We start from the raw sequence: 14876 nt of genomic DNA, 5'->3' as shown, positions 1-14876 counted from the left end.
TCACCTAATGAGGTAAGGTTTCAGAGGCAGCAAAGATGATCTACCTTTAAATTTTTTTAAAAAGATTTTGTTTATTTATTTGAGAGAGAGAGCACAAGTCGGGGGTGGTGTAGGGAAAGGGAGAAGCAGACTCCCCACTGAGCAGGGAGCCTGATGTGGGGCTCGATCTTGATCCCAGCACCCTGGGATCATGACCTGAGCCAAAGGCAGATGCTTAACCAACCGAGCCACCCAAGCACCCCTTTAAATTTTTAACACACACGTTAATTCTAAATTTTTCTAATGAAGTCTACAATTTTTCAAGATTTTCATCTTCTTGCAAAAGATGCACATCTTCATCTTCATGATGAGGGACTCCTTTTGATTTAATGACTCATTGGTATTATTAATCAAACTTTCATTGCTGATAAGCATTTCCTTTTCCCTTTTTTCATATAAAAAGCTGTTTTGTCTACATTAACAGCTACATTTACTAACATGTTTTAGCAACTTGGGTGCTTGGCATGTTTTCCTTACATCATATACTTTCACTTCAAAAAAGATCCAAGTACATCGGTTTAGAGTTCTTCCAATGAAGGCCTGTGGGAGATACATTTTGCTAGGCTTTATCTCATAAGATTTCCTCTCATTTGGTTCTCTTATTCCTGAATGAATTTTTGGCTAAGTGTAAAATCGTACAGTGAGGTCTCCCCCCATCATTTTGAATGTTCTCTTCTGGCATCTGTTTTGCTGAGGAGAAGTCCGCTGTTACTTCACCATGTCTACATTCCAGTGTCATTGGGAAAAGATGCGATAACATCTGGGAAGCACCCAGCAGACTCCTGTCACCCTCAGCCCTCTGGAAACTGTGACTAACATTAAAAGAATATATATAAAAAGAAGTCATAACAACAAAATATAATCTGTTTATTAAAGTCCTGTAACTCAAATATTGAAACAATTAAGAGTAGTCTCTCATACACTCAGGCATTTTCTTTAATTTCTTAACAAAATACAGTTTTTGGTTTTGTTTTCTCTTTTTGAATCAGGGCTTCTCCTGAGACCTGCTGGAGGACATCTCTTTATAACTCATCTATCCCAGTTATCTTGGCAAAAGCTTGGTCTTTCTGGTCTATGTTGTCTCAAGTATTTTTTGAACTGACATAAAAGTGAATGCAATCCCCTGGTTTTTCTAATGGGGTCTTGTAGAAACCTTCTGAATCCAAACCTATGGCTTATATTTTCTGTGAGACACATTATCCTATATTTGCCTCTTCTTCTTCCCTCTTTGGATTTTAACCTTAATTTAAGGTATACATATTTTAGTGAATAATAATTTTCTAAGTATAGTTAAAACATCATTTTTAGAAAATATTGCTTGTTTTTTTTTCCTACTTTTAAAATAGGTCCCACAGTAGCACCATAGTGCTTATTGTTACATTTAGAGCTAATATTTTTTAATTCAAATTATTTTTTTTCGTGGGGGGAGAGGGGAGGAAGGTCAGGGGGTAGTGAGGGAGGGAGCAGAAGAAGCAGAGCGGTACTGAGCAAGCAATGTCCTGATACTGTGGAGATATGGAGACTCAGATAATGGCCAGAGACAAAATGTTTTGCCTAAGTTAACTAATGAGTAGAATAGTCAAGGAGATGAATAGTCAGCAACCAGCCTTTTTGAGAAGCAAGAGGAAAATCATGCATTAGGAGAGAGATGGAAGGCAAAGGTTTCCCTGGTGCATCTTAATTTCATGGAAGAAGAAAAACGGGGACTGATATTGATACATGAGAGGATGTGAAATAGAAAGATCTACAGAACGTGGATAATAATATATAATCACATATATCATACACATGAATGGCACACGAGCCTACTAGAGAGGAAGAGAATTCAAAAGATGACATACTTAACATGTTAAAGAAATCACTGTTGTCATACTCTTTCGGCCACTTAGTTCCCAAACTTGTGTTAAAAAGAAAAAAAAAATTACTCTTCCTCATCTTTCTGACCACTTGGGCCCAAAATAAGTGATCAATATTGCCTGGAACAGATGCTCTTGGAATTTTGTTGAGGTTCCTACAAGTCTTTACCGGACTTTGTCATGTTAGTGGTTCTAAACATGAGTCTACATCATTATGTTAAGCTATTGGCCTCCCTTCATGTCTTCCTTTTACATGATTTTCTTACTCTTGTGATATATTTTTTAAAAATTTTATTTATTTAAGAGAGAGCGAGAGAGAGAGCGAACACAGAGGGTGAGAGCACAGAGGGAGAGGGAGAAGCAGACTCCCCACTGAGCAGGGAGCCTGATGCAGGGCTTGATCCCAGGACCCTGAGATCATGACCTGAGCCAAAGGCAGACACTTAACTGACTGAGCCACCCAGGTCCCCCTACTCTTGTGATATTTTATGCCATCATCCTAACAGTCAATTATTACCTACACCTGGCTTTGTAATCTGAATGCTGGAAAAGGAAACTCTCCCAAATAACTGACTCTCATATTTATTCTAAACACAAACTCACTTAAATTAAATGGAGCAGAATTAAATAAAAAGAAACAAAGATCCTGATATTTATCTGCTTCTCATATACATACAAAAAATCCATAAAATTAAACTTTACTTTTCACGGAAATAGATTCCTTGTGCTCAGATTTAGATAACTTTTCAGAACTAATGTCATCATCCTTAGACTTGAAATTCCTTGGTGCATATCCAAGGAGGGGACTGCATAACAAGGTCAGTATTTATCCTCTTATTAGAGGTGCACTATTGTACAGAATATAATATGGCATTATTAGCATATACTTACAGCAATAAAGGAGATGGAAATCTTAAGGGAGATGCGAAAGAAAAAAAGCCTCAAAAGAAAAGAAACTGGATCTTAGGTAGTGCTGGGAACTGGCCAGAGGAGTCCATGACTCTGCTCAGTGCTTCACCAGTACACAATTCTTCTTGTATGGCCTGTGCTTTGTGGTCTGGAAGTACCCCATGTTAAGGGACAGAATCTGATCAATATATATTTTTAATATTGAAAATCTGAGACATTAGATTCTTAAAGCATTTCTATTACCTTTCCTCCAAATCTCATAGAAAACAAGTCTTCCACCTTTAAGACGGTCCCTGGCATCCCTCACATTGACCTCTCCTTCCACAGCGCTCTCCTCAGGGCACCCTTGACCTCTGCGTTCCTCAGGCTGTAGATCAGTGGGTTCAGCATAGGGTTGAAAAGGCTATAAAACAGGGAAAGGATCTTCTGCTGCTCCTCAGGGTGGTGGGATTTGGGGGCCATGTACATGACAATGGCACTGCCAAAGAAGAGCCCCACCACACAGAAGTGGGAGGAACAGGTGGAGAAGGCCTTTCTGCGGCTCTCCCCGGACCGGATCCTCAGGATGGCAAACAGGATGTGCATATAGGACACCAGCACCAAGCAGAGGGGCCCCAGTAAGATAAACACACAGGCTACAAAGATGACCACTTGGTTGAGCCTCGTGTCAGCACAGGCCAGCTTGAGGACGGACAGGATTTCACAGAAGAAGTGGTTGATTTCATGAGGCCCACAGAAGGGCAGCCTCAGGATGAGAACCACATGGACCAGGGCCAGCAGGGAGCCACATGCCCAGGAAATGACAGCCTGAATGGTGCACACTCTCCAGCTCATGATGACAGAGTAATGTAGGGGGTGGCAGATCGCCACGTACCGATCATAGGACATCATTACTAAGATGAGACACTCAGTGTGAGCAAAAGCCATGTATAAAAACATCTGCATTATGCATGGGACAAAGGAGATAGTTTTTTCCTTGTTCAGGAGGTTTGCCAGCATCTTTGGGACATTATTTGAAGCATAGGCTATGTCAACGATGGCCAGGTGGGAGAGGAAGAAGTACATGAGGGTGTGCAGTCGGGAGTCCAGCCAGATGAGCCCCAGGATGATGCTGTTCCCCAGCAGGGTGAAGGCATAGAACAGGGAAAAGAGCCCAAAGAGGAACCCCTGCAGCTTTAGGCTGAGCGGGAATCCCAGGAGAATGAATTCTGTGACCCATGTTTGATTTTCCGTCATTCCCTGGCAACAGTATCTGTATCAGTTGCTGCTGCTGCAGTAGGCTGTGTGCTGAGGAGCAAACGCAGGTCTGGGTTAGTTCTCAAACAGAAAGAGGAGGTTTAAAGTATATCCTGTGTGTTACCTCAGCTGGTAATCCTTTTCAGAGCCATTATGTCAAATCATTTAATCCACAGTAAAGCAGAAAGAAAATTATTCAAGTAGTGTAAGTGAGCACAAGGTTGCATGTACTATTTTGATGTCTACAGAATTTTATTTAACTTTGATCACAAGACCCTTATTTTTACTATCATGAGGGCAGTCACATAATAATTTATTTTCCAGAATGACTAACTATTTCATTTCGGGGAAAGTCCCATAGCCATATTCTCATATATGTTTACTTTCTAATTGATTTAGTTTTCAAATTTTGTTCCCACTTTCTATCATTTGTTTTGCTCTTATTTTATAACTTGCAGAGTACATTGCACATAGCAGGTGCTCAATAAATGGTAGAGTAAATGAATGAATGAATTAAGGAATAAGATTTATAAACGTAACCTCAAAGAGGTCTGTTTCCCACTCTGTTCACTAGCTTTAGGGCTTTAGCAAATGAAGTTGGCACTTTTTTACTTTCTGATGCTACATAGGGAAATCTGACTGTTGCCCTTTTAAGCACGAGCAGAGCAACATCACTAATCTGGTCAGCATTCATAGAAGTAATTTATGGTATAGGGTCAGGGCAAGTGGTTATCATGTGAAGACTTAACTATATAATGTTTCTATTCCTGCCAAACCCCACCCTCTTGCAGAACTGATTCCCTGGTTCTGTGTAGATGCTATTTCTGGACCCCCCGCATTTGGACAGTACCTAATATAGCACCCATTTGTTGGATGGATGGATGGATGGATGGATGGATGGATAGATGGAAGGCATTACATTAGGAATAACATCCAAAGTGCCTAGCCCAGAATTTAATCAAGTCTTTGACTCTTCTTTCATTTTTTCTGGCTACCATTCCACCAACCATATGGCCACAGGGATGACAGAAAGGGAATCCTGAAATGTTCCATAGAACTGATTATATATACCTATTATATGACAATTCATGATATACTTGATCATTCTCAATGTGCAGCTTATGATTCCAGCTCTGAAAATTTCAACCCTAACTTAAGACCAGAAAGCTGCCTGCCCGTAAGTTGACCTTGTACCTCTTGTTCAGGATGCTAATTTCTGAAGCTCTTCCTTCCTCCAGACCCCACCTTCTTTCAACTACCACGCTTTGAAAAAGGCCCCTTACTCACTGTGATACCAGCCTTTGTCTTATCTTAGAAATAGGATTAGATTTAGAAGAAACTGCACAGAAGTCAGCAGAGATTTTGAAGGTGAGAGCTGATGATCTTGCACCCTCCAACTGTCTCTGAAAGAGGGACTTTGAGGTGCAGGGCTTGTCCCTGTTCCCTTGACACAGGCTGATGTAGGTACTGGGGCCTGCTCACCGTGAACACCAACAGTAAAGGTTTTATAGCAAGCTCATCTTCACCCAAGCCCACCCAGATTGTCTCTGAGTATCCCTGGGGAGAGATGAGACAAGGACATACATCTCTACCAGGAGAACTAAATTTGTTTGTCTTTCTGTTTCCATTTCTCTGGGCCCTGGGGATGGACATTCAGAAGAAAAGGAGCTGGCAAATGATGACTTAATACCCAGATGAATCCATACATATGAAATTTGTGTAATAATAAGAACAAACGTACTCCTGGGACCACATTGCAAATTATACCCCTCAAGTATTTGCTTTTTTTTTTTAAAGATTTTATTTATTTATTTGAGAGAGAGAGAATGAGAGATAGAGAGCACGAGAGGGAAGAGGGTCAGAGGGAGAAGCAGACTCCCTGCTGAGCAGGGAGCCCGATGCGGGACTCGATCCCGGGACTCCAGGATCATGACCTGAGCTGAAGACAGTCGCTTAACCAACTGAGCCACCCAAGTGCCTTATACCCCTCACGTATTTGGATGGTGATGAGTTCCTGGATCTCTATCTTGTCCCAGATGGATTTGTGAAGCATGGAGAGTATCATCTTTATGAGACAATGGTTGAAAGTTGGCATTGGTTTTTTTTCTTTCCTTCTTAGATAATTCTAAGTTGGGTGATGGTAGATAAGGAAAACTCTTCTGTCAACCTTCCCACACTGTGCTGAGTCCAATCCATGTAGTACCTGAGATTTGACATGGGGTGTTGGAAGTAAGGGAAAACAGAAACCAAAGTAAAACTGGCCTTGAAGAGGTGTCTGATAGAAGCTTTGGGGTTTGGGGGCAGCACATCTCTACTATGATACACTCATAAAGTTCTGTGAATCTTCTAATATAATAATGACTTGGACTGAGGTGCTGACTTTAGAGTCACATAATAAAACATAAACAGAGGATTTCTTGAAAATTTTTCTGATTGTCTCCCTTGTGTGTGTCAGTCCTATATGTGTATGTGTGTGTATTTTCTCAATGGGCAAAGTTTTGGAAAGAAATATCCAAAACTCGTTTATCAGATCACATTTGGTTCTTTACTTAAAAGAGGAGAAGTGAATTGTTAATGCATGAACAATGTAGTTCTCTGTTAATAAGTGAAGGAACGATATATGCCTATGGTTTTTGGCTCCTAGTCAAGGATTCAAAGCCCACGTATTTCCATGGGCAGAATAAAGAAGCTCAAGGAATAAATACCCTGAAACTTTGGAGGAGTGAAAAGAAAAGTTTAGAAGTTATATACAGTGGTTAAAAAATTAACTGAAGTCTTTAAGATAAATTTATTGACTACCTAAAACTGGAGAACTAAAAATATTGCCAAGAGGATTTTAAGTTTCTATATAGTATCCACATATGGATACTTTATATCCATAATTATCCATATGTAGATACTTAATAATTTAAGTCATTCTTTTATTAATGCAATCATTCAGTTTACATTTACTGAGCATCTGTTATATGTGGGCACTGTCCTAGACACTGAAAAAGCAAACCATTAATGAGATACTGCCTTGATCTTCAAGGGCCTTACAGTCTCCCTTCAGAGTGAGCCATGCAAATACACAGTATAGGAGTTGTGACAGAAGTGTGCATAGTATACCATGGTATTGAATAAGGGTGTACTAGATCATTCTGAAAAGGAATTGGTACAGGCTTTACCATGAATGAGATACTTAAGCACTCTTCAGGAGGATATAAGGTATATAGGACATGTCAGGCTGTCCCTAGGGCATAAGGAGGGAAAGGCAAAAGAATGATATTGGAAAGGGAGTTCACAAACAAGCTTCTTTACCATGTCAAAGATGTTGGCCTTCCTTTTGAATAAATAGAATTATATGACTAAATATGTAGTTACAAAGATTACTTCTTGTTTAGTGTAGAAGACTTTAAAAGAATAAGATTGGAGACCATGAGGCCAAGCTATCTGAAGAGCTGATGTGTTCCAGTGAGAGATAATGAGTACTTGAGTTAGGGAGATAGCCCAGGGGACAGGGAGAGAGAATGCATATGAAACACAATTATGAGTATTTAGTGATGTCGTGTATGTGCTGAGGCAAAAAACAGATCTTGGATACTTCCCAGATCCCTGGCTTATGTGGCTGTATATAGAGTGGTTTCATTCACTATTTATACAAAGAATACCTGGGTGAGAATTCCAATAAGGGCTGAAAAAGAGTTTTTTCATAGTTTTTAATATGATATGTTTGATATGCCTGTGGCACATACAGGTGGAGGTGTCTAATAAGGAATTAACCAAATTGTTTTGGAGTTCATTAGAGATATCTAGCCCAAAGACGTGGACTTGGGAATCATATGCATAGGTGATAGTTAAAGCATGATAATGAAGAATATTTAAGGAGAGCAGTTTCAGTGAGAAGAAAGGACAAGAACATTATCTTAAGAATGGCCAATTTTTAAGAGATGGACAGAGGAAGATAAATCTCCAAAGGAGAGCGAGAAGAAAGATCGGAGAAATAGCAAATCAGAAAATAGAAAAGAAGGAAATCAGTGAGCTATGCTCTGTCTTATGCCAGGACGCAAACTGAGATAGTCACTTTAATCCTATGAGTAATTCTATTTTTTAGATACAAGAAAATTGTTCTGTAGAGAGATACGCTGAAGTTAATATTTATAGAAAAAATAAAATAAGACCAAAATTACTAAGAGAAAGCCATTATTATCCTTCAAGAAAAATATGTCACTTTTTTTGCATCATTTCCCATTTGTATTGACCATACAAGGGTGAACATTATGCAGTATGTAGAGAAAATGTTAATTTCCAGAGAGCCTGTTATTAAGATGTTAATCAGAAATATACTACAGTACAAATGTACAGTGACTTCATTGTAAAAATGAGAAGTAGTTATTACCCTGTGTGAAAAAAGGACTCAGCTGATAGCATATGATGCCAAGGATAAAGATGCACATGACCAAACATTTCCAAAGTGAGAATTATAGTTCATCCTGCTAGGAATCCATCACATTCAAAAGAAGCTTCTCTTAGTACCCTGGAAGCATACCCATCCTCCAGTAACTCATCAGTTAATCCCTCAACACACACAGAAAGGCTGACGAATAGGAAAATAACGGATTTCACACCTTCCTATTTTTTTCTCCAGTTAGGGGACAAAAGTCCACATGATCTTTCATATCGCCAGAACTACAGTATAGACTCAAAAGGAAGGGGAAGGAGCGAGGACATTCTCAAACACAGAGTCAGTGTCAGATAGCCTGTGTATTAACAATACAATTTTGGGGGCGCCTGGGTGGCTTAGTCGGTTAAGCGTCTGCCTTCAGCTCAGGTCATGATCCCAGGGTCCTGGGATGGAGCCCCATGTTGGGCTCTGCTCTGCAGGGAGTCTGCTTCTCCCTCTGCCTGCCGCTCACCCTACTTGTGCTCTCTCTCTCTCTCTCTCTCTCTCTCTGTGTCAAATAAATAAATAAAATCTTAAATAATATGGTTTTGAAGGACGAATTGTATATCTGTTAATTTGTTGTTTTTTTTTTAAGAAAACCATTCAATTCTCCCTTAACCTTTCAACTATTACCCATTTTGTAGTGTGCTTAGGTGATAGAGAAATGTTTCTCAAAGCATGGTCCAAGGACCACCAGCATGAGAAGAGCACTTCAATCTTTATAAGAAAAAAAGCACTTTGCAAACTTTAAAACGCAAAGTGAATGTATGGTACTATTTAAAAAAAATCTTTGATGCATGCAGAGAACCTTAGAGAACACTGAATCCAAAGGTGTCATTTTAAAGATAAGAATACTGAAGCTAGGACAGGTATGACTAAAGGCAGATTTCAGATAAGAACCCAGGCATCTCAAATGTAGTGTATTTAAAATGAAATGTTCGGTTTTCTTCTTCTTGCCTTATCTATCATAGTAAGTTGCCTCACTACACCCCCGCCAAGTTACGCAAGTGAGAAACAGTCATTCTTGATTCTTCTTCCTCTCCAAAAGGTATCTGAATTCTGTCCATGGCAGGCCATAATCTAAGCACCATGGGGTGGTGGGGAGGGTGTGTGTCCGGATAAGAAGGGAGGAAGGTTTGACCCTCATAGTATAAAGGGCCTTAAATACATACATTTAGCATGGTTTCCATTATTAATTAGTCAAATGAAAATACTTGATCTGCGCCTTTCTTAACCTCTGTGAGGCTTTATTCTAGTTGAAGGAGGAAAAAATCCACTAATGTAACGTCTCTTTAACTTGACTTCCAGCTCCCATTCCACCTCCTGCTTAAAAATTTCCAATGTCTTCTCTTTGAACCATATAAAATCCAAATTCCCTTTGAAGGTTATGAGAGTGCTAAATGACCTGGCCCTTCTGGCTTCTCAAACTGTATCTCTGGAAATCTTCCCCTTCGATCAGGGAGTTAAAGTTAGACTGGACCTAGGCCAGTTCTAGATCATATCAAAACCTTGCCAGCCTCAGGGTTTTTGTGCTCACGGGTCCCTGTGCCAGGAGTATGTTCTCAGTTTAATTATCACTTGCCCCCCCTCCCCTACCACACCACCGCGTCTCAGAGCAGCACATGCACAAGCTAAAATTTGTATGCCTTTTCATTGCTGCTTCTTTGTCCTCTCTACTAGATGCAAAGGCCTTCAGCGCAAGGACTATATCCTGTATCATTATACTGAAACCCCAGTGGCTTCTTATAGTAGGTGCTCAATTAATTTGCTGCATAAATAAGTCAACACATTTATGATAATTAGACTTATTTCATAGTGGCTAATTGAAAAGAGTTAAGAACATAATATATTAGTCAATTTGGGCTTTTTATGAAATACACATTTTTTTTTAAAAAAGATTACATTATTATAGCCTTAGAAAAGCAGATTTTCCTCATATGTTTGCTCACGGATCACCATTTCCAGTACACTGAACATCTCAAGATGTTCAGTTACAAAACTCCCTATGCCTAATTTCTGTCACTGCTGAGGTTTCTTTTCCTCCCCCAATTATTTCCTCCTCCCTCCTCCCTCCTCCCCCCCCCCTCCTCCCTCCTCCCTCCTTCCCTTTCCCTTGCCTTCTTCCTCCTTCCCTCCCTCTCTTCCTTCTACCTTCTGCGTGTTCTCTTGGGCCCTTCCCCTCAACACTCTTCTCTCTTTTGAACGTAAACGATTTTCTGGCATGGTGTGAATCACAATTTAATGAAGAATGTCAAACAGGACTTGAGATAACAAGGTAACAAATAGCAAAAATCAAAGCAAACAAAAAAACAACAGCGATAAAGCTCTTCAGCAGCCTCAGGTCTCAAAGCTCCTGTGCTGGCTAATTCCGGGGGCACACACCCCAACATTCCTCTTCCTATCTACCCCAAGAAGGTGTAAGTGTGAATAACGCACGGGCTACCTGAGTTAGGAAACCTATTGACTTAGCTATGCCTCCTCTCCCAGAAGGCCTAATTTTTCATATTAAGAGAAGTCTAACTATAATTTTTGATATTTCCTTCCCTCTTTCTTGACAAATAGCCTATAGATGCAGCTTTAGTAACACAGGTAAAGAATAGATCTTTTCAAAAAGTTTAACACTGGAGACTGCTTGTAATTATATCAATGTTCCTCACTGAATATGGCTGAGCATGAGCTAACATCCATATGAGGGGGACTCGTGCTATAACCCATTGGTTAGTATGGAATAGTGGCCATAACACTCAAGTTTGGGTTCTTTTTTAAGTTTTTTTCTTTTAAGTTGTTTTCATGCCAAACCTGTACACATGGTAGGAGTGGAAGGTGGTGGTATAAATATATTTTCCTTCTTCTCCATGACAACTTGCATAATATATAAAACATCTGCAATACTGGTATATTAATCAAAGACTATTGGTTTATCATTGATCAAGAGAATAAGAGGGTTTCATGTTTCTATAACTAGAATGGGGATTAGTCAAAAGAAAATTCAGGAGTGCTTAGAACCTGAAGTTCAAGGCAAAGTTTCTCTTAAGCTTCTTAGGTTGAGATCTAGGTGAAATTCATATGATTTAATGATTACTGATGTGGAATTATCCCACATACAGAATCTTAAATATTCCCAAACCCTAAAGACCATGAGATGTCTCATCTACATTACTCAGCGGAGTCAGACGTTTGAAATTTGGTGAGAATTGCCCATTACAGTGAGTACCCTGCCAGTCAATGTCCCTTTGATAAGTTATTTTGAAATAAATAAAAATTGTCTAGTTTAAATTTGTATATTCTGCTTAATTGTCTATCTGGACACACGTTTAATCTCTAACTATATCTAAAAGCCTTGAATTGAATTCACATTTATCTCTAGAAACATAATCCTTCATCTTCTAAGAGCTCAACTGGTAATGATAATTAACACATCGGTTCACTTCTTGGTGTATGCCAGGAACTTTGCATACATGCTGTCATGCAGCAATTGTTCCAAATATACCCCAAACTGAATAGCTTCATGTGAATGAGAAAATTGAGACTCCAAGAAGTTAAATAACCTTGAACCCAGGTCTGTCTGATTACAAATCTCATAAATTACTTAACTACTGCCCTATTCTTTGTCTGGTATGTTGCATTTGGTAAGCCCAGGAAGGACATAAATATACATACCATATGTAGGATGGTCATGACGTCTGAGTCCCTTTGCCTTAGTGTTTATTACACAAGCCGTTTTTTAAAATACTTTCAGCTTTCCTTGATTTTAAATTAACATACATGCTCAAAGTAGAAGAAAACGAAACTCACCCAAAAGGCAACCATTCAGAGGTAAATTTTGTTAACATTTTTTTTGTCAGATTTCATGTAGTTTTAACATAGTTGAGCTCATACTCTATATAAAACTATTTTTGTCAGATTTCATGTAGTTTTCACATAGTTGAGCTCATACTCTATATAAAACTTCCTATGCTACTATACCATTTATCATAACAATCCAGGCAATCTATCAACAAACTTAATTTTAATAGGTGTATTATACCCATTATATGAACATATCATAATTTACTTAATCATTTTTGTATACTTAGATTTTTCCATATAGTAAAAATATTATACTACTTTAAGATATTATGCCAATACTATACAAGTTATAGTATATGCACATACTATAAATAGAGGAATATTTTTGTGCATAAAACTTTATTTGGGATTATTGCTTTAATTTTTAGAAATATACTTACTGAATAAGGAGTGCCTGGGTAGCTCAGTCAGTTAAGTGTCCAACTCTTGATTTTGGCTCAGGTCATGATCTCAACATCATGAGATCGAGCCCTGCTTGAGGTTCCATGCTCAGCAAGGAGTTTCCTTTAGAATTTTCAGGTTCTCTCTCTCTCCTTCTGCCCTTCCTCCCTGCTTTCTCTCTAAAATAAATAAATAAATCTTAAAAAATATATACATATATACTTACTGAATGAAAGATCAGAAATATTTTCATGATTTAAGTCAGTACAAACAAATGGTTAGATCAGTGAGTCTTGCTCTACCACTTATTAGCGGGTGACTTTAGGCAAGATGCTTAATGTCTCAATTATTTCTTCATTTTTAAATTGGGTATAACATCAATAGTTCAGAGTTCTTGGTAGATCTAAATAGAAAAACAAAGAGATTACTATTACTTATTATGTTATGAAAGTACTCTGAAAAGATTGATCCAATTAATTTTTCCATCTTAAGTATATAAGAATTTCTTAACATCTACTTGCTTGTGGCTTTCTGTGTACATGTATATAATTCTTAGACTTCAGTAATTTGTTAGTTTAAGATTCTATATTTTAAATCTGCATATTTCTCATTACTAGTAACTATGTTGTGCTCTTCTCAGTACATCAGAGGCCACCTGGCATCCACCCATCTCACTATTGGTAATATTTCAACCTTGGTCATCTGATCATGTTGATTTCTGCCAAGTTTCTCCACCATAAGGTTACAATTTTTCCTTTGTAACTTATTAAAGTTTTGTAGGAGATATTCTGCTGCTATACCAACATTTTGACCCTCATCAGAACTCTATCCACCAGGTTTAGCTTCAATTGATACCGCCTGCCTAAATCAATCACCATTATAATGGTCACCAAATGACAAGTTTTTTTCCATTGTTTCTTCTACATTTATAAGTTGTCATTCTTCTAAGCTGTCTGATTCTTCTAAGAAGAGCTTACACATCTCATTTTACTGGTCATTTATTTGTTTATATCAGTATGGATTCATGAATCCCTATTTTATTAAATGGATTATAATCTGTTACTTTCATTTTTTATTTTTATTTTACTTTTAAAGATAAATAAATAAAGATTTTATTTATTCATTTGTGAGAGAGACAGACAGAGAACAAGCAGGGGGAGAGGCAGAGGCAGAGGGAGAAGCAGACTCCCTGCTGAGCAAGGAGCCCGATGCGGGACTCGATCCCAGGACCCTGTGATCATGACCTGAGCCGAAGGCAGACGCTTAACCATCTGAGCCACCCAGGTGCCCTCATTTTTTATTTTTATTTGGCCAATGAGAGTCCCTTCAAGTTGACTCCTATATCCTATTATTACATCCACATTATTTTTTTTCTTTTTTAGAATTTTCTTATTTTCTGATGTAAACGTGTTACAGGCTCTTCTTGTATTTTTTTCTTTATCTGACCTTGGAATTAGCCATTTCTTCAGGAAGCCCTGTTCCCTTTAGTGGAGAAATTTAAAAACCAGTATCTGGGCTCTTAGTGGGCTCACTGTCAGCAGGGTGTCAGTGTTTGTAAGGAGACCAGCAAACAGGGGTGGGAAAGAAATGCATTTACATGTTTCCATATTTACACACACTAACATATACATCTAAAACTATTTCTGTATTTATGTATATATATTTTAAACATGATTCACTAAAATATGATAACTTGTACTTAATCAAAATTAAAAACTTCTGTTCTTTGAAAGGCATCATTAAGAAAATGAAAAAAAAAACTACTGAATTGAATAAAATATTCACAATGCATACTTCTGACAAAGGACTTCTGTCAAGAATATATAAAGGCCTCTTAAATTTAATAAGGAGACAGATAACCCAAATAATAAATGAGCAAACGGTTTATACAGATACTTTGCTAAGGAAGATATACAAAGGATCAATAAGCACATTAAAAAATGATCAACACCATTAGCCATCAGAGAAATACATATTAAAACAAGGCAATATCACAATACATCCACTAAAGGGGCGCCTGGGTGGCTCAGTCGTTAAGCGTCTGCCTTCGGCTCAGGTCATGATCCCAGGGTCCTGGGATCGAGCCCTGCATCAGGCTCCCTGCTCCGCAGGAAGCCTGCTTCTCCCTCTCCCACTCCCCCTGCTTGTGTTCCCTCTCTTGCTGTGTCTCTCTCTGTCAAATA

General features: G+C 38.5%; 1 protein-coding gene across 1 annotated transcript; it reads right to left on the bottom strand.

Annotated features, from left to right (window-relative positions):
* Nucleotides 1-3107: 3107 nt before the first annotated feature.
* Nucleotides 3108-4040, bottom strand: LOC112810975 (olfactory receptor 2A5). Its single transcript, XM_025854870.2, has one exon. It carries the CDS (start codon nt 4038-4040, stop codon nt 3108-3110), a length of 933 nt encoding a protein of 310 aa, XP_025710655.1.
* Nucleotides 4041-14876: the final 10836 nt, after the last annotated feature.

The sequence above is a fragment of the Callorhinus ursinus genome, unplaced genomic scaffold (genome assembly GCF_003265705.2).
Source record: "Callorhinus ursinus isolate GAN/ISIS: 27379988/994484 unplaced genomic scaffold, GSC_fseal_2.0 scaffold12, whole genome shotgun sequence".
Taxonomy (NCBI): Eukaryota; Metazoa; Chordata; class Mammalia; order Carnivora; family Otariidae; genus Callorhinus; species Callorhinus ursinus.
Note: the sequence above shows the minus strand (reverse complement) of the source record. Positions and strands in the feature narration are given on the sequence as shown.

What these genes read in the sequence shown, in the direction of transcription:
- LOC112810975 (XM_025854870.2), bottom strand. Translation starts at nt 4,040, where the DNA reads ATGACGGAAAATCAAACATGGGTCACAGAATTCATTCTCCTGGGATTC.